Source organism: Scyliorhinus canicula, chromosome 13 (assembly GCF_902713615.1).
Source record: "Scyliorhinus canicula chromosome 13, sScyCan1.1, whole genome shotgun sequence".
Classification (NCBI taxonomy): domain Eukaryota; kingdom Metazoa; phylum Chordata; class Chondrichthyes; order Carcharhiniformes; family Scyliorhinidae; genus Scyliorhinus; species Scyliorhinus canicula.
In genome coordinates, this window is record NC_052158.1 from 161831230 (window position 1) to 161856350 (window position 25121).

At 48.8% G+C, this 25121-nt stretch overlaps 1 protein-coding gene across 2 annotated transcripts in view; it reads right to left on the bottom strand.

The window, feature by feature from the left end:
* Positions 1–25121, bottom strand: part of masp1 (mannan-binding lectin serine peptidase 1) — a 239108-nt gene that overhangs the window by 24877 nt on the left and 189110 nt on the right. The window contains exon 11 of one of the 2 annotated variants that reach the window (XM_038815773.1): positions 18472–20041. The exons of the other annotated variant lie outside the window; for it this stretch is intronic. Within the exon in view, the coding sequence (XP_038671701.1) occupies positions 19179–20041 (863 nt within the window). The 3' untranslated portion in view covers positions 18472–19178. Of the gene's footprint in view, positions 1–18471; positions 20042–25121 lie in introns of those variants that run through there. 2 annotated transcript variants of the gene reach the window in all.

A 25121-nucleotide genomic window follows, 5' to 3' on the forward strand; every position in this document is an offset into this window, starting at 1 on the left:
GTGTGTGCGGCTGGGATGAGTGTGTGTGGGGAGTGTAATGTGTGTGTGGCTGGGATGAGTGTGTGTGGGGAGTGTAATGTGTGTGTGCGGCTGGGATGAGTGTGTGTGGGGAGTGTAATGTGTGTGTGTGGGGCTGGGATGAGTGTGTGTGGGGAGTGTAATGTGTGTGTGTGGCTGGGATGAGTGTGTGTGGGGAGTGTAATGTGTGTGTGGCTGGGATGAGTGTGTGTGGGGAGTGTAATGTGTGTGAGGCTGGGATGAGTGTGTGTGGGGAGTGTAATGTGTGTGTGTGGCTGGGATGAGTGTGTGTGGGGAGTGTAATGTGTGTGTGCGGCTGGGATGAGTGTGTCTGGGAGTGTAATGTGTGTGTGTGGCTGGGATGAGTGTGTGTGGGGAGTGTAATGTGTGTGTGCGGCTGGGATGAGTGTGTCTGGGAGTGTAATGTGTGTGTGCGGCTGGGATGAGTGTGTGTGGGGAGTGTAATGTGTGTGTGTGGCTGGGATGAGTGTGTGTGGGGAGTGTAATGTGTGTGTGTGGCTGGGATGAGTGTGTGTGGGGAGTGTAATGTGTGTGTGTGGCTGGAATGAGTGTGTGTGGGGAGTGTAATGTGTGTATGGGGCTGGAATGAGTGTGTGTGGGGAGTGTAATGTGTGTATGGGGCTGGAATGAGTGTGTGTGGGGAGTGTAATGTGTGTGTGCGGCTGGGATGAGTGTGTGTGGGGAGTGTAATGTGTGTGTGTGGCTGGGATGAGTGTGTGTGGGGAGTGTAATGTGTGTGTGCGGCTGGGATGAGTGTGTCTGGGAGTGTAATGTGTGTGAGGCTGGGATGAGTGTGTGTGGGGAGTGTAATGTGTGTGTGTGGCTGGGATGAGTGTGTGTGGGGAGTGTAATGTGTATGCGGTTGGGATGAGTGTGTGTGGGGAGTGTAATGTGTGTGTGTGGCTGGGATGAGTGTGTGTGGGGAGTGTAATGTGTGTGTCCGGCTGGGATGAGTGTGTGTGGGGAGTGTAATGTGTGTGTGTGGCTGGGATGAGTGTGTGTGGGGAGTGTAATGTGTGTGTGTGGCTGGGATGAGTGTGTGTGGAGTGTAATGTGTGTGTCCGGCTGGGATGAGTGTGTGTGGGGAGTGTAATGTGTGTGTGTGGCTGGGATGAGTGTGTGTGGGGAGTGTAATGTGTGTGTGCGGCTGGGATGAGTGTGTGTGGGGAGTGTAATGTGTGTGTGTGGCTGGGATGAGTGTGTGCGGGGAGTGTAATGTGTGTGTGCGGCTGGGATGAGTGTGTGTGGGGAGTGTAATGTGTGTGTGTGGCTGGGATGAGTGTGTGCGGGGAGTGTAATGTGTGTGTGTGGCTGGGATGAGTTTGTGTGGGGGGAGGGGGGGCTGTAATGTGTGTGTGCGGCTGGGATGAGTGTGTGTGGGGGGGGCGGAGTGTAATGTGTGTGTGGGGAGGGGGGGCTGTAATGTGTGTGTGTGGCTGCAGCTTGTCAGCCTCCCGAGTGTCAATCACGGACCCAGCGAATCCCGCACCGTTTCCCATTGGAATGGATTGTTATCCACACGGCGCCGGAGCTGCTCCTTAACGGTAGCGGAATCGGTCCAGATGCGGCGCCAGTTTTTCTGTCGTCAATGTCCATGGTTTCTGAGGCGGCGTCAATACTTAGTGTCAGAAACAGAGAATCCCATCCAGAATTGAAAAAAAACTAGTAACCATGGCCCACACAGCAATAATAATAATCTTTATTGTCACAAGTCGGCTTACAATAACACTGTAATGAAGTTACTGTGAAAAGCCCCTAGTCACCACACTCCGGCACCTGTTCGTATACACGGAGGGAGAATTGAGAATGTCCAATTCACCTAACAAGCACCAAAGAGAAAATGCTGGAAAATCTCAGCAGGTCTGGCAGCATCTGTGGGGAGAGAAAAGAGCGAACGTTTCGAGTCCAGGTGACCCTTTGTCAAAGCTAAAGACAGAGAAAGTGGGAAATATTTATACCGTGGAGTGAGAGAATAACAAGCCCGTCTTTCAGGACTTGTGGGAGGAAACCGGAGCACACGGAGGAAACCCACGCAGACACGGAGAGAACGTACAGACTCCGCACAGCCAGTGACCCAAGGCCGGAATTGAACCCGCCACCCTGGCGCTGTGAGGCAGCAGTGCTAACCACTGTGCCGCTGGATGTGTGAAGCAACTGTTCAGTTGAAAGCAGATGACCAGGAGTAGGCAAGTCTGACAGACTCTGCTCGATCAGGGAGGATAATGCCAGTCCAAAGCTGAACAACAGAACATTCCAGAAACCAGGAAACAAATTCCAGGAAGACCATGAAATCAAAGGAACACAGAACAGGAATCTGAAGAAGGTCCTGGTCAGTGAAGTTAAAGTAAGGATCCGAGAAAGGGTTCCAGATTAAAGAGACATCGAAACGAAAAAATGAAATGAAATGGCTTATTGTCACGAGTAGGCTTCAATGAAGTTACTGTGAAAAGCCCCTAGTCACCACATTCCGGCGCCTGTTCAGGGAGGCTGGTCGACAGGTAGCAGATTGAAAATCAGGTTTAGGGAAGCCAGATGTTCAAGGTTAACAAATGGTTGATGGCACTTCAATGCCGCTGGTGTGGCAGTCGTGTTCTGCTGGCTTTGCTGGGTATCTGAGAGATTGTGTGGTACCTTGTGAATACCAGGTGAATACCAGGAGGGGTTGAGACCCTCAAGGTATATCCTTGAATTTGAGAGCAAGCGTTATTTGGGAGAAGTTTCAAAGGAATGTTCTTTGAGAGTGGAGCTTGAAAACCCTTGATTGAAAGAAGGAGTTTCAGTGAGACCAGCTGGTTCTCAGTGTGACAAGTGTCTTGGGTGGAATTGAGAAATCCACTGTATTGAGTGGTATCTGTCACCTGGTTTCAGAGTGAGGTGCATCTGACCACACTTCACCTGTTGGTTTATATGGACTGTCTACTTACCGAGAACATTAGAGTAAAAGATCTATTTAGTAGCTGTGTTATCTTTATAAATCTGTATTTACTTATAAAAGTATAGCTGGGGTGGATGAGTAAACACAGTGTCGGGCAGCCGAGACGAGTGAGGACCCTCCGTCATCTCAGTGGTACCAAGATTGAAATTGGGGCTTGTTCACGAACCGTAACCTCATGAATAAGATTAAATACATTTATTACACGCCAAATATTTCATAATGAGTTATAGAAAATGTTTAATCATATATTTATTTGTAGAACTTTCATCAACTTCAAATGGTAAAAGAAAATGAAACATTTCCACGTTGGACATAGAGGGAGCGCACGGCTTATACAACAAATATTACGGTTATCAGCACGTTCCTCACCTCACTCACCCTCGCCTCACTCACCCTCGCTTCACTCACCTTCGCTTCACTCACCCTCGCTTCACTCACCCTCACCTCACTCACCCTCGCCTCACTCACCCTCGCCTCACTCACCCTCGCCTCACTCACCCTCGCCTCACTCACCCTCGCTTCACTCACCCTCGCCTCACTCACCCTCACCTCACTCGCCCTCGCCTCACTCGCCCTCACCTCACTCACCCTCGCCTCACTCACCCTCGCTTCACTCATCCTCGCCCTTGCCTCCCCCCGCCCTCGCCTCACTCGCCCTCGCCTCACTCACCCTCGCTTCACTCACCCTCGCCTCACTCACCCTCACCTCACTCGCCCTCGCCTCACTCGCCCTCGCCTCACTCACCCTCGCTTCACTCACCCTCGCCTCACTCACCCTCGCTTCACTCGCCCTCGCTTCACTCATCCTCGCCCTTGCCTCCCCCGCCCTCGCCTCACTCGCCCTCGCCTCACTCACCCTCGCCTCACTCACCCTCGCCTCACTCACCCTCGCCTCACTCACCCTCGCTTCACTCGCCCTCGCTTCACTCATCCTCGCCCTTGCCTCCCCCCGCCCTCGCCTCACTCACCCTCGCCTCACTCACCCTCGCTTCACTCACCCTCGCCTCACTCACCCTCACCTCACTCGCCCTCGCCTCACTCACCCTTGCTTCACTCACCCTCGCTTTATGTGCAAATCACTTCAGTCAGACCGGTCTGCAAAATAACTACATGGATGGAAATCAGCAGAACTTGGTGGACCTGAATGTGGGTAACGTTGAACAAAATGTCTCGTGGATAATGCAGAACCCAGATGGGCTGCATGTGGCCGACCACTGGTGTAGTGTATCATAGTTAATCTTTTCTTATTTAATAAATGCCTTATTCTTTTGTCAAACGTTCATCATACAGACTCCTGTGACTTTGTTCAGTGCCATTATCTACATATCTAAACAAAAAATTAGGATCTATCAGGTCAGGCTCCATCCAGGGATCTGATTGGTTCACTGGTAAAATCAGCTGGGATCAGAATGTTAGCTTTGCCTTGGGCGGGGTTATTATTATAGTTAAATATCTAGAAGGGGTCAGGCCTAAAGGGTGTTAACTTGTGAATCTGACCACGTGGGAAGTCTTTTGGGGAAATGTTTTCCTTGTGTTTAAGATTTTTTACTTTTGTTAATCAATGTTTTCATTTGATATTTCCATTCTCCAAAAGTGTTATTAGAATTTGTGGCTTCTGAATTCAGTAAATGTCAGTGGGGGGGGAGAATGGGATGTTCTGGCTTGGCATGGGCAGACTAATGAAAGCACTATCGAGAGCGCCGGCCCTAGGGTTGCTGGCGCCCCGGGCGACTGCCCGAGTTGCCGGTGCCTTGAGCCGGCCCTGACTATCGTCCTATCACAATGCACAGGATGGGTGGTGATGTCCCGTATCCACTGTTGCTCAGTCAGGTAGAGGAGAAGATCCTGGAGGTGGCTTCTGGACATGGAGCCAGGCCCAGTGGTTACGGTGAAGTGGAGAGTTCAGAGGGTGGACAAGAGAAGGAATGGACAGGAAGAGACTGGGGGAGGGTATGAGAGATATAGGGCAATGTTTGTAAGACTGACAAGTGAAATGTACAAATACCCCTCGCTCATCCATTCAGAGGCTTTTTGCTCAAACACGTCCATTCCCAAACAAAAAATGTTGGGAAAACCCAGCAGGTCTGGCAGCATCTCCAGAGAATGAAACCGAGTTAACGTTTCGACATCAATGTGACTCTTCTTCACACTCTTCTTCATGTCAGTTCTGAGAAGTGACCAGGATGTGTGTACTCGGAATCATTCTTACTGTCGGAGACTTACTCGGGTTTTACTCCCTCGGACGGCACTTTCTCTGGACCGTAGACGGAACTGGAAAACCCTCTCTTGATATTAGAGGATGATCCACAGCCAGCATTCCAGACTGAGAGGCCGTGGATCTAGGCTAATGGGTGGCAGATTTAAAACAGAAATGAAGAGGAATCTGGAATTTCCTACGCCAGAGTAGTGGATCAGAACATAAACAAATTTAGGGACAGAGATTGGGTTTTAATTAGTCTCTGGATGAAAGGTTCTGGGGAACGGGTAGGAAGGTGGAGATGAGGCTGAGATGAGATCAGCCATGATCTCACCTTGGTGCAGGTAATAAGGACAGCAAATGGAATATTGGGATTTATGGCTAAAGGAATAGATTATAAAAGTGTTGCTGCAACTGTACAAGGCGTTGGTGAGGCAGCACCTGGGGTATTGGGCACAGTTCTGGTCCCCGTATTTGAGGAAAGATGTAGTGACATTGGAGGCAGGTCAGAGGAGGTTCACTAGGTTGATTCGTGAGATGACTGTTTGTCGTATGAGGAGAGATTGAACAGTTTACACCTATACTCTCTCGAGTTTAGAAGAATGAGGGGAGATCAAATTGAGGTATACAAGATGCTAAAAGGTCCGGATAAAGTAGACGTGGAGCTGATGCTTCCTCTTGGGGCAGTCTAAAACGAGAGGTCATAGCCTTAGAATAAGAGGGAGCAAATTTAAAATGGAGATGAGGAGAAACGACTTCTCCCAAAGGGTTGTGAATCTGTGGAATTTGCTACCCCAGAGTGCAGTGGATGCTGGGACAGTGAGTACATTTAAGGAGGAGTTAGACAGATTTTTAATTAGTAATGGGTTGAAGGGTTACGGAGAATGGGCAGGATGGTGGAGTTGAGGCTGAGACGAAAGGACGTACTGGCGCTGGAGGGTGCAGAGGAGATTCACTAGGTTAATCCCAGACCTGAAGGGGTTGGATTATGAGGAGAGGTTGAGTAGACTGGGACTGTACTCATTGGAATTTAGAAGGATGAGGGGGGATCTTATAGAAACGTATAAAATTACGAAGGGAAAAGATAGGTTAGATGCGGGAAGGTTGTTTCCACTGGTGGGTGACAGCAGAACTAGGGGACATAGCCTCAAAATAAGGGGAAGTAGATTTATGACTGAGTTTAGGAGGAACTTCTTCACCCAAAGGGTTGTGAATCTATGGAATTTCTTGCCCAGTGAAGCAGTTGAGGCTCCTTCATTACATGTTTTTAAGGTAAAGATAGATAGTTTTTTGAAGAATAAAGAGATTAAGGGTTATGGTGTTCGGGCCAGAAAGTGGAGCTGAGTCCACAAAAGATCAGCCATGATCTCATTGAATGGCGGAGCAGGCTCGAGGGGCCAGATGGCCGACTCCTGCTCCTAGTTCTTATGTTCTTATGAGCTTAGACGTGACAGTATTGAATGGCGGAGCGGGTTCGAGGGGTTGAATTACCCACTCCAGCTCCTAGTTCTTATGTTTAACTGCACCCAGGTCACATCCTCTCTGTCACCATGTATCAGCACAGATGTAGGTATGTGGGTGGGTATGAGTGTTCACGTTGTGTACATTGGGGAAGTTGCTTGCGGAACTGGGGAAGGCAGAGAGTCCCTAAGGCGCCACAATTGGAGGATTGCTGAACACCAGGATAATGCTGAGCCTGAGGTAGATGAGCAGCCATGCTGGAGATCAGAAACACAGAAAGGTAGAAAATGGGAGTAGAAGGAGGTGATTAGGCCCTTCGAGCCTGCTCCGCCATTCAATATGATCATGATTGACCCTCAATTACTCCCGTGCTCTCACCACACCCCATGATGCCTTTGGAATCTAGAAATCTATTTCATTCTTAAATATATTCAGTGACTTGGCCTCCACAGCCTCTGTGGTGGAGAATTCCACAGATTCCTCACCCTCTGAGTGAAGACATCTCTCTCCATCTCAGTCCTAAATGGTCTCCCTGTATCCTGAGACAGTGACTCCTTGTTCTGGACCCCCCCCCCCCCCTAGCCAGAGGAAACAACACCCCAGCATTGAGTCTGCGTAGCCCTGTCAGAATTTTAAACGTATCAATAAGACCCCCTCCTGTTCTTCTCAATTCCAGTGTATACCGACCCAGTTGACCCAATCTCCATCCAGTGGGATGTGTGTGAAGGTCTGGTAGACATTCCTGAGGGTCTGCACGTCATGGTCTCAGCAGTGGAGAGCCAATGTGGAGCACGAGCACTGCATTAACCCACTGACTGCACAACATCTGTCACAGATAGTGTGGCGACTCTCGAGGAACCCAATCAGGGGTTTCGTTCTGATTTTCAAGCCCACACACTGGCAGTGAATGTAATTCACTGGCAGGATTGACGAGGCACCGAGAATCCTGTTAGTAGCCCATCCATCTCTGGTGAGCTGGAAGATTCAAACCAACTTCGTATTGATGGACGACCTGTGGTTCTCAGCAACTGTGACCTCTCCTGGTGATGGCAGTAACTCCTCCGTCCCTCTGCCAGTTACATATAAGGGAAGAAATGAGGCGTGTCCAGCCATGGCGCTAGACTCTCCTGTCCATTCAGGACCTACACAGGCCCTGACGACTAGTGGACACTCGCCAAGGTAATCTTGGCTGATGGGGTAACAACCTGCCTTCATGTTGCTGCTGGTGAGGACAAACCATCGCCACCTCACACTTGGAAGTGAAGATTTAAGTCACTATGAATGCATCAGAGTTTCTCGAGTGAATCATTCCTCGTTGTCACTTGTGTAATGAATGGTGTCTCTATCTGCCACAAATCACTCACAAAATGTGACAATGTCAGATGGTTTTATTGTCCTTTCTGTAATAGTTAGGGAGGAGTAATCAGCAGAATAGATAAAGGGAAACCAGTAGATGCAATATACTTGGATTTCCAAAAAGCATTTCATAAGCTTCTGCACGAACGGCTTCTAAACGAGGAGATGGCTCACAGCCTGTAGTCTTCCAGCGAGGTATTGGCCCCCTTTTTTAAAAAATCATTTACAGATGTGGGCGTCACTGGTTAGGCCAGCATTTTGCATTTATTGCCTATCTCTAATTTCCCTTCAGAAGGTGGTGGTGAGTTGCCTTCTTGAACTGCTGCAGTCACCGAAGTGTAGGTACACCCACTGTGCTGTGAGAGAGGGAGTGTCACGATGTTGACCTAGCGACAGTGAAGGAGCGGCGATACATTTCCAAGTCACATGGTGAGTGACTTGGAGGGGAACCTCCAGGTGGGGGGGTTCCCAGGTATCTGCTGCTCTTATCCTTCCAGATGGCAGTGGTCGTGGGTTTGGAAGGTGCTGCCTAAGGAGCATTGGGAGTTCCTGCAGTGCATCCTGTAAATGGTACACACGGCTGCCACTGTGCATCGGTGATGGAGGGAGTGAATGTTTGTGGAAGGGGAGCAATCAAGTGGCGCTGCTTTGTCCTGGATGGTGTTGAGCTTCTTGAGTGTTGTTGGAGCTGCGCTCACCCAGCCAAGTGGAGAGTATTCCATCAAACTCCTGACTTGTGCCTTGTAGATGGTGGACAGGTTTTGGGGGTCAGGAGGTGAGTTACTCGCTGTAGGATTCCTAACCTTTGACCTGCCCTGGTAACCACAGTATTAATGTGGCTGGGTCCAGTTCAGTTTCTGATCAATGGTAACCCCCAGGATGTTGATTGTGGGGGGGATTCAGTGATGGTAATGCCATTGAATGTCATGGGGCAGTGGTTGGATCCTCTCTTGTAGGAGATGGTCATTGCCTGGGGCTTGTGTGGTGCGAATGTAACTTGCCACTTGTCAGCCCAAGCCTGGATATTGTCCAGGTCTTGCTACATTTGGACATGGACTGCTTCATTATCTGAGGGGTCGTGAATGGTGCTGAACATTGTGCAGTCATCCGCAAACATCCCCACTTCTGAGCTTATGATGGGAGATCATTGATGAAGCAGCTGAAGATGGTTGGGCCGAGGACACTACCCTGAGGAACTCCTGCAGTGACGTCCTGGAGCTGAGATGATTGACCTCCAACTACCACAACCATCTTCCTTTGTGCCGGGTATGACTCCAACCAGCGGAGAGTTTTCCCCCTGATTCCCATTGACTCCGGTTTAGCTTGGGCTCCCTGATGCCACACTCTGTAAATGCTGCCTTGATGTCAGGGACAGTCACTCCCACCTCACCTCTCGAATTCAGCTTTTTTGTCCATGTTTGAAGCAAGGCTGTAATGAGGTCAGGAGCTGAGTGACCCTGGCAGAACCCAAACTGAGTGTCCGTGAGCAGGTTATTGCTGAGTAAGTGCCGCTTGATAGCCCTGTTGATTCCTCCCATCACTTTGCTGATGATGGAGAGTAGACGGATAGGGCGGTAATTGGCTGGGTTGGATTTGTCCTGTTTCTTGTGTACAGGACACACCTGGGCAATTTCCCACATTGCCGGGTAGATGCTAGTGGGGGCTGGTTTAGCACAGGGCTAAATAGTAGGCTTTTAAAGCAGACCGAAGCAGGCCAGCAGCATTGGTTCAATTCCCGTACCAGCCGCCCTGAACAGGCGCTGGAAGGTGGCGACTAGGGGCTTTTCACAGGAATTTCATTTGAAGCCTACTTGTGACAATAAGCGATTTTCATTTCATTCATTTTCATTTCAGTGTTGTAGCTGTAAGAAACAGCTTGGCTAGGGTGCGGCAAGTTTTCAGTACTATTGAACAAGAACAAAAAACAAAGAAAAGTACAGCACAGGAACAGGCCCTTCGGCCCTACAAGCCTGTGCCAACCATGATGCCCTAACTAAAAACAAAACCTTCTGCCCTTACTCTGCCCGTATCCCTCTACTTCCTCCCTATTCATGGACCCATCCAGATGCTTCTTAAATGTTGCTAATGTGCTGCTTCCACCACATCCTCTGGCAGCGCACTCCAGGCATCCACCGCTCTCTGCCTGAAAACGTACCCCACACATCTCCCTTAAACTCCCCCCTCTCACCTTGAACTGTGCCCCTGTGTAATTGACACTTCCACTCTTTGAAAAAGCCTCTGACTATCCACCCTGCCTCTGCCTGTTACAATTTTGTAGGCCTCTATCAGGTCTCCCCTCAGCCTCCGTCTTTCCAGTGAAAACAATCCTAGTTTATTCAACCTCTCCTCATAGCCAGCACCCTGGAGACCAGGCAACATTCTGGTGAATCTTCTTTGCTCTCTCTCCAAAGCTTCCACATCCTTCTGATAATGTGGTGACCAGAACTGCACGCAATACTCCAAATGCGGCCTGCCCAGGGTTTAATACAGCTGTAACATGATTTCCCAACTCCTGTACTCAATGCCCCAGCTGATGAAGGCAAGCGTGCCGTATGCCTCCTTAATCACCTTGCCCACCTGTGTTGCCACGTTTAGGGAACTGTGGACCTGCATGCCCAGATCCCTCTGTATGTTAATGTTCCTCAGGGTTCTGCCATTGACAGTACAATTCATACCTAGATTTGATCCTCCAAAATGCATCACCTCGCATTTGTCCGGATTAAACTCCAGTTGCCATTTCTGTGCCCAAATCTCCGATCTATCTATATCCTGTTGTATCCTCTGACAATCCTCGGCACGATCAGCAACTCCACCATCTTCGCGTCATCCACAAACTTACTAATCAGACCACCCACATTTTCCTTCAGATCATTTATATATACTACAAATAACAGAGGTCCCAGCACTGATCCCTGCGGAACACCACTAGCTACAGAGCTCCATTCTGAAAAACACCGTTCCAACGGTACTCTCTGTCTTCTGTAACCATGTCAGTTCTGTATCCATCTGGCCTGCCCACCCCAAATCCCATGTGATTTTAATTTTTGTACCAGTCTGCCATGTGGGACCTGGTCAAACGCTTTATTGAGGTCCATATAAACTACATCCACTGCCCTCCCTTCATCACCTCTTCAAAAAACTCAATCAAGTTGGTGAGACATGACCTTCCCTGTACAAAACCATTGCTGCCCATCACTAACTAGTCCATTTTTCTCCAAATGTGCATGTATCCTGTCCCTCAGTATCTTTTCCGAAAGCTTCCCCATCACTGATGTCAGGCTCACCAGCCTATAATTTACTGGATTATCGCTGCTTCCTTTCTTAGACAAGGGAACAATATTGGCTATTCTTCAATCCTCTGGAATCTCGCCTGTGGTCAAAGAGGATGTGAAGATATCTGTTAAGGCCCAAGCTATGTCTCCCCTTGCCTCCCGCAGTAACCTGGGATAGATCCCATCCGATCCCGGGGACTTGTCTACCTTAATGCAATTTAAGATACTCAACACCTTCTCCTTTGATATATTAACACTCTCAAGATCGTTCACACACCTATCCCTGACCTCAACATCCGCCCTGTCCTTCTCCCTGGTCAATACCGATACAAAGTACTCATTAAGAATTTCACCCCCTTCCTGTAGTTCCACTCATAACTTCCCTTCATTGTCCTGGAGTGTTCCTACTCTTTCTCTTGCTACACGCTTGCTCCTAATATATGCATAAAAAGCCTTGGGATTCTCCTTGACCATGTTTGCTAAAGCCATTTCATGGCCGCTTTTAGCCCTCCTAATTCTACGTTTAACTTCCTACTTTCACTGTATTCCTCAAGGGCTTTGTCAGCTTTCAGATGCCTAGACCTATTGTATGCTTCCTTTTTCCTTTTGACGAAGTTTACAATTTCCCTTGTCATCCACGATTCCCGAATCCTGCCATTTCTATCCTTCATTTTTGTGGGGACATTCCTGTCCCGCACTTCAATCAACTGGCCCATAAAATCCTCCCACATGTCAGATGTGGATTTGCCCTCAAACAGCAGCTCCCAATCCACATTCCCCAGTTCCTGTCTAATTTGGATGTAATTGGCCCTTCGCCCAATTAAGCACCCTCACTCCAGGCCACTCTTGTCCTTATCCATGATTACCCAAAATCTTATGGAATTATGGTCGCTGAGCCCAAAATGCCCCCCCACTGAAACATCGCCTGGCCTGGCTCATTCCCCAACACCAAGTCTAGTATGGCCCCCTCCCTGGTTGGATTGTCGACATACTGGATGAAAAAACCCTCCTGAACACATCCAACAAATTGCTCTCCATCCGAGCCCCTGGCTGTAAGGGATTCCCAGTCAATATGGGGGAAGTTTAAATTGCCCATCACAGCTACCCCGCTTTTTTCACACCTTTTCAGTATCTGACTACACAACTGCTCCTCTGTCTCCTGCGGGCTGTTGGGAGGTCTATAGTACACTCCCAACATTGTGATTTCACCCTTCTTATTCCTCAGCTCCACCCATAATGCCTCACTACAAGCTCCCTCCAATGTATCCTCCCTCAACACAACTGTGATCTGCTCCCTAATCAGCAATGCCACTCCCCCACCTCCTTTGTTTCCCCTTCTGTCCCGTCTAAAGCACCGATATCCCGGAATGTTAAGCTGCCAGTCCTGTCCGTCCTTTAACCAGGTCTCTGTAATTGCAATTACATCATAGTTCCATGCAGTAATCCAGGCTCTCAGTTTGTCTGTCTTACCTGTTATATTTCTTGCATTGAAGCAAATGCACTCCAGACCTTTCCTCCTCCCCCTCCCCGCCACACTAGTTTAAACCCTCCCAAACAGCACTAGCAAACCTCCCACCCAGGATATTGGTGCCCCTCCAGTTCAAGTGCAGTTCCCACCTTCCCCAGAAGTTATCCCAGTGATCCATATCTCTAAATCCCTCCCTCCTACACCAGCTCTTTAGACACATGTTCAACTGTACTATCGCCCTGTTCCAAGCCTCACTAGCACGTGGCATGGGGAGTAATCCTGAGATTACTACCCTTGATCCCCCGACCCAACATCCTGAATTGTCGGGATATTGTCAGGGCCCAAAGCCTTTGAGTATCCAGCGCCTTCAGCCGTTTCCTGACATCACATGGAGTGAATCGTATTGGCTGAAGGCTGACATCTGTGATGCTGGGGACCTCCGGAGGAGACCGAGATGGATCATCCACTTCTGGCTGAAGATTGTTTCGAATGCTTCAGCCTTGTCTTTTTCATCTTCGTCTGACTCTTATAACTCGCAATACCTGCTGACCCTCAACACATTCTGGTTGTGCCTCTCGGTCGTGATGGCAACTAGCCTCCTCTCCAATGTTGCCTTTTCCTCCTGATCTGAGGAGGTTGCTCCAGCAGCTTACACAATACCCACATTTAACTTCCTGTTTGCACAGGTTTGAACAATGAAGGAAGCTGTCTGCAGAAAGCCTATGCAAAGGTTTAAACATCCTGAAATTATCCAAATTAACAAAATGAACCAAAATCCACACAATCACAACTGACTTCAATACTCCTGATTCCTCGCCTCTCTGTTCCTTCTGGACCTTAAATCCCTCCCTGGATCAAACGTGAAGCACACCAGCCTGATTGACTTGGTCACCCAGTGTGAAGCACACCAGCCTGATTGGCTTGGCCACCCAGTGTGAAGCACACCAGCCTTTGGAATTTGGATGGCCTCCCAACATCATCACGCCCCATTGTGTCCTAATCTTCATTTGGATTTGATAAATCAAATTATCAAATGTAGAATTGAGAACGTGTTCATAGCGTGTATTCGGGAGAGTCTATTCAGAATATGTCCTGGACCTACCCAGGGAATAGGCTGTTTTCACATGCTAATGTGTAAGAAGAAAGAATTACCGGTAGTTAATAACTTCAGAGTAAAGGAATCGTCTTGATGGCAATGACAATGGAGCAGAGAGGCAGAAATAAGACAATGGAGCAGCAGTGGCAGAAATGTAAGGGGATTTTTCACAACTCTGAACAAAGATACATTCCACTGTGACAGGAGAGCTCTATGAGAAAAATGCAGCATCCGTGACAAACTCAGAAAGTCAAGGATGGTGTCAAATTGAAAGAAAAAATGTACAATGCTGCAAAGATTAGTGGTACACCTGAAGATTGAGAAAACCTTAGAAACCAAAGGATAACTAAAAACAAATAAAGAGGGAGAAATTAGAATACGAGAGTAAATAGCAAAAATATGTAAATAGACAGTAGGGGTGTCTACAAGTGAATAAAAATGAAAAGAGTTGCTACAGTGAGCATTGATCCTTTAGAGTGTGAGACTGGGGAACGAATGGAGAACAAGGAAATGGCAGAGACTTTGAACAAACATCTCTCTGTATTTATATCAGATCTTCAGATTGTCTTTCTTCCACCAAAATGTATCAATTTTCATTTCTCTGTGTTCAATGTAATCTCTTTTCACCAGTCCAGCTATAACCTCTGACGTCTGATACTTTCCTGCTTATTGTTTACTACATTTATCAGCCTTTTGCCAGTTGCACATTTTGGAAGCATGGTTTGTATCCCCAGGAATATAAACCCTGAGAAACAACACTGCTACTGCCAGCTTATCCTGTGGGCTCTGGTTTTGTTACCAAGTCTATTATGTGGAACCTTATCAAGTGTCTTTCGAAAATCCATCTGCACGTCAACTACATCACCCTTATCAACTATCTCCATCAAAGCATCAAGATTCAACAAAGCCTGCACTGCCTTCCATTCATTTACCGGTCACAATTTCTTTTGTTTCAGGTTATTGTCTCCAAAATATTCCCCACCATTGATGCTGGTCATCAGCTGACTAGTTTATGGGTTTATCTCTTCCCTTTATTGAACAGGGTGTGTAATTTGCATTCCTCTGTTTCCAAAAGGAAGAGGGATAGATTGCGGTCACAAACCCTACAATTTCTCCCCTTGTTTTCGCTCCGTGAGCTGGGATATATTCCGTCTGGATTGGTGATTTTTCTACTTTGATTAATGCCATCCTGTCAAGTCCCGAATCTTTATATATTTTAATTCTATTCAGTATTGTTACTACCTTCTTCACTACTACACCGGCAGCATCCTCTTCATTGGAGACAGAGGCAAGGTACACGGTTACTAACCTAGCTGTGACCTTGCATCTATCGAAGATGACAGGAGTTACGGGCAGAGGGCAGGGGAGTGGCCTATGTGGGCCAATCGTTCAGAAGGCCAGTGCAGACTCGATGGGCCCAATGGTCTCTTTCTGCACTTTGGGATTCTATTGATTCTATGGGTATTGTTTGAGCTATTCTTCATTAACTCCATTTCTAAAAGATTTTCAGATCCTTTTTATATCTTTGTCCCTCTTATTCCCTTTTTCAGAATTCCTTTACACTTCCTGTATTCATAGGAATTGTATCACAAAGCTTAAAATGGACATAAATTGCCCTTTTCTATTTTCCATTAATTTCTAATCTGTTTGGAGATCTTTAAGACTATGAAAGGGATCAACAGGGTAGACATAGAGAAAATGTTTCTCTTTGTGAAAGGCCAGAATTTGTGGCCATAAAGATATTAACTAAAAAATCAAATGATTGAGAGGAAACCTCTTTACCCAGAGAGCATTGAGAATGTGGAACTTGTTACCACAGGAGTAACAGGAGGTGGTTAGTGCAGCTGTGCCTGAGGAGAGGCTAAATAAGCAGACCAGAGAGAAAGGGCAGAAGGATGGATGGGGTGTTATAGAACATAGAACATTACAGCGCAGTACAGGCCCTTCGGCCCTCGATGTTGCTCCGACCTGTGAAACCCCTCTAAAGCCCATCTACACTATTCCCTTATCGTCCATATGCCTATCCAAAGACCATTTAAATGCCCTTAATTTTGTCGAGTCCACTACTGTTGCAGGCAGGGCATTCCACACCCTTACTACTCTCTGAGTAAAGAACCTACCTCTGACATCTGTCCTATATCTATCGCCCCTCAATTTAAAGCTATGACCCCTCGTGCTGGACATCACCATCCAAGGAAAAAGGCTCTCACTGTCCACCCTATCTAATCCTCGGATCATCGTGTATGCCTCAATTAAGTCACCTCTTCACCTTCTCTCTAACGAAAACAGCCTCAAGTCCCTCAGCCTTTCTTCATAAGATCTCCCCTCCATACCAGGCAACATTCTGGTAAATCTCCTCTGCACCCTTTCCAATGCTTCCACATCCTTCCTATAATGTGGCGACCAGAACTGCACGCAATACTCCAAATGCGGCCGCACCAGAGTTTTGTACAGCTGCAAAACTGTAACTGTGTTGCAAGTTCAATGTTTATCATTGGCAAACAAAGAAAACAAAGAACAAAGGAAAGTACAGCATGGGAACAGGCCCTTCGGCCCTTCAAGCCCGTGCCGATCATGATTCCCTAACTAAACCTCAAATCACAGAATCTTAGAGCAGGAGGGGGATTTGGCCATCATTCCTGTCATCGATCTTTGAAACAGCTTTTTAATTGGCCTTCCCTTATCCCCAAACCCTGAAAATTCACCTTCTCCAAACACATGTCCAATTTGCTTTGAAATGTTGCTACACAATCTGATTCCACCATCCAGACTGTAACAACCCTCTGTGCCAAATATCCTCTCCTCATTTACCCTTTTACTAATCTCTCGCCTCTGCTTATTCACCCACTCGATTTGTCAAATACCCGTCATCATTTTGAAGAGCTTATTAAATCTCCCCTTAACCTTCTCCACTCTGAGGAAAACAACTTGTGGATCTTCTTCATCGCCTCAGATAACTGATGTGCCTAATTCCAGTAAAACATCCTTTGTACCTTCTCCAACCATCTGACACCCTTCCTAAAATGTAACATTCAGAATCGAACAGAATACTCCAATAGGGGCTGAACCACTGATTTGTAGTTTTGTTTACGATAGGCCCGTTTCGCCGGCAGCGCACTCACGCCCGTGAATTTCCCAACGGTGTGGGGGTTCCCAGAATGGGAAACCCTATTGGACGGAGAATCCCGCTGTCGGGAAGGAGAATCTCACTGTCGGGAAGGAGAATCTCACTGTCGGGAAGGAGAATCCCGCTGTCGGGAAGGAGAATCCCGCTGTCGGGAAGGAGAATCCCGCTGTCGGGAAGGAGAATCCGGCTGTCGGGAAGGAGAATCCCGCTGTCGGGAAGGAGTATCCCGCTATCGGGAAGGAGAATCCCGCTGTCGGGAAGGAGAATCCCGCTGTGGGGAAGGAGAATCCCGCTATCGGGAAGGAGAATCTCGCTGTCGGGAAGGAGAATCCCGCTGTCGGGAAGGAGAATCCGGCTGTCGGGAAGGAGAATCCCGCTGTCGGGAAGGAGAATCCCGCTGTCGGGAAGGAGAATCTCGCTGTCGGGAAGGAGAATCTCGCTGTCGGGAAGGAGTATCCGGCTGTCGGGAAGGAGAATCCCGCTGTCGGGAAGGAGAATCCCGCTGTCGGGAAGGAGAATCCGGCTGTCGGGAAGGAGAATCGCGCTGTCGGGAAGGAGAATCGCGCTGTCGGGAAGGAGAATCCGGCTGTCGGGAAGGAGAATCCCGCTGTCGGGAAGGAGAATCCCGCTGTCGGGAAGGAGAATCCCGCTGTCGGGAAGGAGAATCTCGCTGTCGGGAAGGAGAATCTCGCTGTCGGGAAGGAGAATCCCGCTGTCGGGAAGGAGAATCCCGCTGTCGGGAAGGAGAATCTCGCTGTGGGGAAGGAGAATCCCTCTGTCGGGAAGGAGAATCCCGCTGTCGGGAAGGAGAATCCCTCTGTCGGGAAGGAGAATCTCGCTGTCGGCAAGGAGAATCCCTCTGTCGGGAAGGAGAATCCCGCTGTCGGGAAGGAGAATCCGGCTGTCGGGAAGGAGAATCCCGCTGTCGGGAAGGAGAATCCCGCTGTCGGGAAGGAGAATCCCGCTGTCGGGAAGGAGAATCTTGCTGTCGGGAAGGAGAATCCCGCTGTCGGGAAGGAGAATCCCGCTGTCGGGAAGGAGAATCTCGCTGTGGGGAAGGAGAATCCCTCTGTCGGGAAGGAGAATCCCGCTGTCGGGAAGGAGAATCCCTCTGTCGGGAAGGAGAATCTCGCTGTCGGGAAGGAGAATCCCTCTGTCGGGAAGGAGAATCCCGCTGTCGGGAAGGAGAATCCCTCTGTGGGGAAGGAGAATCTCGCTGTCGGGAAGGAGAATCTCGCTGTCGGGAAGGAGAATCTCGCTGTCGGGAAGGAGAATCCCGCTGTCGGGAAGGAGAATCCCGCTGTCGGGAAGGAGAATCTCGCTGTGGGGAAGGAGAATCCCTCTGTCGGGAAGGAGAATCCCGCTGTCGGGAAGGAGAATCCCTCTGTCGGGAAGGAGAATCTCGCTGTCGGGAAGGAGAATCCCTCTGTCGGGAAGGAGAATCCCGCTGTCGGGAAGGAGAATCCCTCTGTTGGGAAGGAGAATCCCGCTGTCGGGAAGGAGAATCTCGCTGTCGGGAAGGAGAATCTCGCTGTCGGGAAGGAGAATCCCGCTGTCGGGAAGGAGAATCCGGCTGTCGGGAAGGAGAATCCCGCTGTCGGGAATGAGAATCCCACTGTCGGGAAGGAGAATCCGGCTGTCGGGAAGGAGTATCCCGCTGTCGGGAAGGAGATTCCCGCTGTCGGGAAGGAGAATCTCGCTGTCGGGAAGGAGAATCTCGCTGTCGGGAAGGAGAATCTCGCTGTCGGGAAGGAGAATCTCGCTGTCGGGAAGGAGAATCTCGCTGTCGGGAAGGAGAATCCGGCTGTCGGGAAGGAGAATCCCACTGTCGGGAAGGAGAATCCGGCTGTCGGGAAGGAGTATCCCGCTGTCGGGAAGGAGAATCTCGCTGTCGGGAAGGAGAATCTCGCTGTCGGGAAGGAGAATCCGGCTGTCGGGAAGGAGAATCTCGCTGCATCAGAAAGTGTGTGCGACGAGAGGCATCCAATGACTCTTCATCGAGGCACATGTCCAACATCCTTCGCTGCTTCTTCTGCCACCTTCAAAGGTAAATATCTTCATATAAATTACATAGAATCCAGATCTGTGAATATAAATTACATAGAATCTGGACCAGTGAATATAAATGACATAGGATCCAGACCTGTCAATGTTCAACCAACAGGACCCTTCCTTTGAAAGGCAGTTTTGTGTTTTTCCCAGCGTACACACCGCCACACGTTCAGCATTAATCAGAGGAATTGCTCATCTTGTCTGCCAGCCACCTGCCATACTTGGAAATCTTGGTGTAAACTCCGTAGACACGTTTACTGCCACATTTCTCAGGCCCACCCCAAGACACCAGCCCTTGAGCCACCCAGCTCTGAGTGCCTGGATCATACGTAATGAAGGCCCCACCACTGTCTCCTAAACATGTGTCCTTCCCCCCTTCATAAAAGCCGGCGCAGAACATGTTATCTGTCACGTTGTAGCTGTCAGAGCGGGACTCGTAACTGCTCTTACATTCAGCCTGGAGCGTGACTGGAAGTTTCACGTACTGTAAGATGTTTGACAGTGTTGCGTGGTCGCTGCCTGTAGCATCGTCCATGGTCAGGTTTGGGTTAGTGATACCCCACCCAGCTACCAACCCCAGAGTATTTGGCTGTGGTTCCTCCACCTCCTGGTGAAGGCTGGGAAGACACAAAGGCATCACAAAGACATTCATGGTGACCGCGTCCTTCATCTTCACCAAAGCAATGTCGTTATTGTAAGTTCTAGGGTCAAATGCTTTGTGAAGAATGATTTTCTCGACAGTTCTCTTCACTGCAGCTTCTTTCTGTCGAACGTCATGGAGTCCCAGATAGATAGTGACATATTCACTGGGAACCAAAGTCATGGTGTCGCGTCGCTGTGAGCGTAGCACGTGTGCTGCCGTCAGTACCCAGGTTCTCGAGAGCAAAGCTCCGCTCCCAAACCACTTGTCCTTTGGCACTCTGCTCACGTCCTCCACCACCATCAATAACTGCCAGGGGAAGAAGCCAGGGACCGCAGTCCGCCCTCCAATAATCCGCTTGTTGTGCGGCGGCAGAGTACGGCTTGGCCTTCCACACACTATCATTAATAAATAAAAACACAACAGTTAAACATCAGTGCACAACGATATCATTTCTGTACAATCGTCAGGTGCAGATCTCAAAGCGATCAATAATTCCTGTCAGGATTTCTCTCATTCAGCTTTTCAAAATAGAAAATAATAAAGGATTGCAACATTCTTTCATTTTTCTTCAATGAATTTAGATCACAGAGGGATGTCCTTGTCAGTTAGATGATACGGGTGGACTAAGGGAGGTCGGGTCACTTTGCTTGTCAGAAATAATAAAATGACCAGCAAGAAAGGAAATAAAGAATCATCCGGAACAACGCGTGTGGATGCAGAGAAAGATCTAGAACGACTATCTGATTATCTCACAGCACCAATGGAGGGAGACAGATTTGGGCAAATACTTGGAACAATTAAAGAACAGGAACTGAAAAGAATGATTGAGAAATTATAGTGAAAACAATAAACAATGTTGAAGATTGGTAAAAATGAGATCCTTAACTTAAATTTAACGGTTTGTAAAAAGGACAAATATTGTCAAACTCTGAGACAAGAGAGCTCAAGAACTCAACAAAAAATAAATAAACTGGCCCAGAATAAATGAAAACAATAGGGGAGGGGGGGGGGGAGGGTGAGGGGGGGAGGGGAAGGAGGGTGAGGAGGGTGAGGAGGGTGGGGAGGGTGAGGGGAGGGTGAGGGGGGGGGGAGGAGGGTGAGGAGGGTGGGGAGGCTGAGGGAAGGGTAAGGGGGGGTTGAGGGGGGAGGGTCAGGTGGGTGGGGAGGGTGAGGGGGGAGGGTGAGGAGGGGGAGATGGGGAGGGTGAGGGGGGAGGAGGGTCAGGAGGGTGGGGAGGGTGAGGGGGAAAGGGTGAGGCTGAGGAGGGTGGGGAGGGTGAGGGGGAGGGGGAGGCTGAGGAGGGGGAGGGTGAGAGGGGGGAGGGGAAGGAGGGTGAGGAGGGTGGGGAGGCTGAGGGGAGGGTGAGTTGAGGGGGGAGGGTCAGGTGGGTGGGGAGGGTGAGGCTGAGGAGGGGGAGGGTGAGAGGGGGGAGGGTGAGGAGGGGGAGATGGGGAGGGTGAGGGGGGAGGAGGGTCAGGTGGGTGGGGAGGGTGAGGGGGAAAGGGTGAGGCTGAGGAGGGTGGGGAGGGTGAGGGGGAGGGGGAGGCTGAGGAGGGGGAGGGTGAGAGGGGGAGGGTGAGGAGGTGGGAGGGGAGGGTGAGGGGGAGGATGAGGAGGGGGAGGGAAAGAGGGAGAAATGGGATGGGTAAGGAGGAGAATAATGAGGGAGAGAAGGGAAAGGGGGAGGGGGAGTGGTTGATAGGGGGTGGAAGAGATTGGGGGGGAGAGGGAGCTGAGGGGAGGGGGAGATGGAGGGAGGGGGAGATGGAGGGAGGGGGAGATGGAGGGAGGGGGAGATGGAGGGAGCGGGAGATGGAGGGTGGGGGAGACGGGGAGTAATGGAGGGGGAGGACGGAGAGATGACAAGGGGGAGGTGGGACGGGGGAGGAGGGGGGTTGGGAGGGACATATATGGGGTTGAAGAGGAGATGGGGCAACGGGATGTGGGGTGAGGAATGTGCAGTGGGGAAGTAGTTTTCTGGGGAGAGTTAGCTGGATCTCTCTAGGGAGAGTTAGCTGGATCTCTCTGGGAGAGTTAGCCGGTTCTCTCTGGGGAGAGTTAGCTGGATCTCTCTGGGAGAGTCGGCTGGATCTCTCTGGGTGAGTCAGCTGGATCTCTCTAGGAGAGTTAGCTGCATCTCTCTGGACAAAGAACAAAGAAAAGTACAGCACAGGAACAGGCCCTTCGGCCCTCCAAACCTGCGGCGAACATGCTGCCCGACTAAACTAAAAGCTTCTTCACTTCCTGGGATTAAGGGTTATGGTGTTCGAGCCGGAAAGTGGAGCTGAGTCCACAAAAGATCAGCCATGATCTCATTGAGTGGCGGAGCAGGCTCGAGGGGCCAGATGGCCTACTCCTGCTCCTAGTTCTTATGTTCTTATATTCCCATCCTATTCATGTATTTGCCAAGATGCCCCTTAAATGTCACTATCGTCCCTGCTTCCACCACCTCCTCCGGCAGCGAGTTCCAGGCACCCACTACCCTCTGTGTAAAAAGAGTTGCCTCATACATCTCCTCTAAACCTTACCCCTCTTACCGTAAACCTATGCCCCCTAGTAATTGGCCCCTCTACCCTGGGGAAAAGCCTCTAACTATCCACTCTGTCTATGCCCATTATAATTTTGTAGACCTCTATCAGGTCGCCCCTCAACCTCCATCGTTCCAGTGAGAACAAACTGAGATTATTCAACGTCTCCTCATAGCTAATGCCCTCCATACCAGGCAACATCCTGGTAAATCTCTTCTGCACCCTCTCTAAAGCCTCCACATCCTTCTGGTAGTGTGGCGACCAGAATTGAACACTATACTCCAAGTGTGGCCTAACTAAGGTTCTATACAGCTGCAACATGACTTGCCAATTCTTATACTCAATGCCCCGGCCAATGAAGGCAAGCATGCCATATGCCTTCTTTACTATCATCTCCACCTGCGTTGCCCCTTTCAGTGACGTGTGGACCTGTACACCTAGATCTCTCTAACTGTTGTCATGTGAAAGTACCTTGAAGAAATGAGTGTTTAAGAAATGTACCTTTAAGAAATGGGTGTTTATCAGTGATGTCAGAGTGTCGGTGGAGCTGGGCTATCTGCCAGCTTTTTACTTTTGTTTTAGGCTGTTTGCTGCAGGGTGTGTTTTAGTTTCGTTTTCAGAGCTGGATAGCTGCAGTCACAGCCAAAAGGTGTGTGAGTCTCTCTCTCTCTGTGATTTAAAGATTGTAAATTGATCCTTTGGTGATTTAAAACTAATAACTGCTCTCAGTAGTGACTTTAACCTGATGTGCTTCTGTTTAAAGGGTTTTTTTTTTAAGTCTTATGGATGTTAAAAGGACAGCTTAAGGATTACTTAGCGTTGTATTCTTGGGGGTTGTATTTGAATTGATGGTTGCTAAGATGTTCACTGTATGTTTTAAAAAGGTTAACTTGAGTTCATAGAATACACATTGTTTTGCTTTAAAAAATACTTTTCCATTTCTGCTGTACCACACCTGTAGAGTGGGCCATGTGCTCCCCATACCACAACTTATTAAAATTTGTGGTTCAGGTGAACTCCATGATACACTTTGGGGTTCTCTAAACCCCGGCCCATAACACTGTCAATACTCTTGAGGGTTCTACCATTCACTGTATATTCCCTACCTGCATTAGACCTTCCAAAATGCATTACCTCACATTTGTCCGGATTAAACTCCATCTGCCATCTCTCCGCCCAAGGGCAGCACGGTGGCCTAGTGGTTAGCACAACCGCCTCACGGCGTTGAGGTCCCAGGTTCGATCCCGGCTCTGGGTCACTGTCCGTGTGGAGTTTGCACATTCTCCCCGTGTCTGCGTGGGTTTCGCCCCCACAACCCAAAGATGTGCAGGGTCGGTGGATTGGCCATGCTAAATTGCCCCTTAATTGGAAAAAATAATTGGGTAATCTAAATTTATTAAAAAAAAATCTCTCCGCCCAAGTCTCCAAATGATCTAAACTGTGCTGTATCATCTGACAGTCCTCATCGCTATCAGCAATTCCACCAACCTTTGTGTCGTCTGCAAACTTACTAATCAGACCAGTTACATTTTCCTCCAAATCATTTATATATACTATGAACAGCAAAGGTCCCAGCACTGATCCCTGCGGAACACCACTAGTCACAGCCCTCCAATCAGAAAAACTCTTGCTAATTTGAAGGAATAACAGGAAGACAGAGTATTGGGCTAATGGTAAGGTTTTTGGTAGTGTGGATGAGCAGAGAGATCTCGGTGTCCATGTACATAGATCCCAGAAAGTTGCCACCCAGGTTGAGAGGGTTGTTAAGAAGGCGTACGGTGTGTTAGCTTTTATTGGTAGAGGGATTGAGTTTCGGAGCCATGAGGTCATGTTACAGCTGTACAAAACTCTGGTGCGGCCACATTTGGAGTATTGCGTTCAATTCTGGTCGCCGCATTATAGGAAGGATGTGGAAGCATTGGAAAGGGTGCAGAGGAGATTTACCAGGATGTTGCCTGGTATGGAGGGAAGATCTTATGAGGGAAGGCTGAGCGACTTGAGGCTGTTTTCGTTAGAAAGAAGAAGGTTAAGAGGTGACTTAATTGAGGCATACAAGATGATCAGAGGATTAAATAGGGTGGACAGTGAAAGCCTTTTCCTCGGATGGTGATGTCTAGCATGAGGGGACATAGCTTTGAATTGAGGGAAGATAGATATAGGACAGATGTCAGAGGTAGGTTCTTTACTCAGAGAGTAGTAAGGGTGTGGAATGCCCTGCCTGCAACAGTAGTGGACTCGCCAACACTAAATGCATTCAAATGGTCATTGTGTAGATGGGCTTTAGAGTGGTTTCACAGGTCAGCTCAACATTGAGGGCCGAAGGGCCTGTACTGCGCTGTAATGTTCTATGCTCTATGATTTTCCTTTCACTGTACTGTCAGAATCAAAACTAAAATCAAACTCACACCTGGTTATGGCTGGTGTAAACTAAGCTTTGTTGATTGTCATGTTGGACATATCCTTCAAAGTGCTGAAGGGCAAGTTGCAAGACTAAGGCTTCCTATTCAAAGGTGGAACACTTTCTTTGGCACAGGCGGAGTTTTTCTGAAAAATACCACACCGGCCTCTCTATTCCTGCATCGTCGTCTTGTAGCAGCACTGCCCCTACCCCCAGGTCTCTGGCATCTGTGGCCATTTTAAATGGCCTGAAGTCCAGGCTGTCCATCAATCTGTCAAACCCTACAGTGTTTTCACTTGTTTCTGCAACATGCCCAACATGCACTGCATTTCAGTCTCGAACTGAACCAGTCTCTGTAGTTTTAGTCAGACGCATGTGGCGTTATTGGTTCAGAGTTTCTAATGTCCAAATCATGATTAGTTGATTAGTACCCCTGGTGTTTCCCTAAAACTCTTTTCTTTCAGTACCCTTATATATCTGTCTCTTTCTATCTCTCATGTAATGCTGTCAGTCTATTCTGATTGTCCAATGAACGTGTAATTTAAAAGG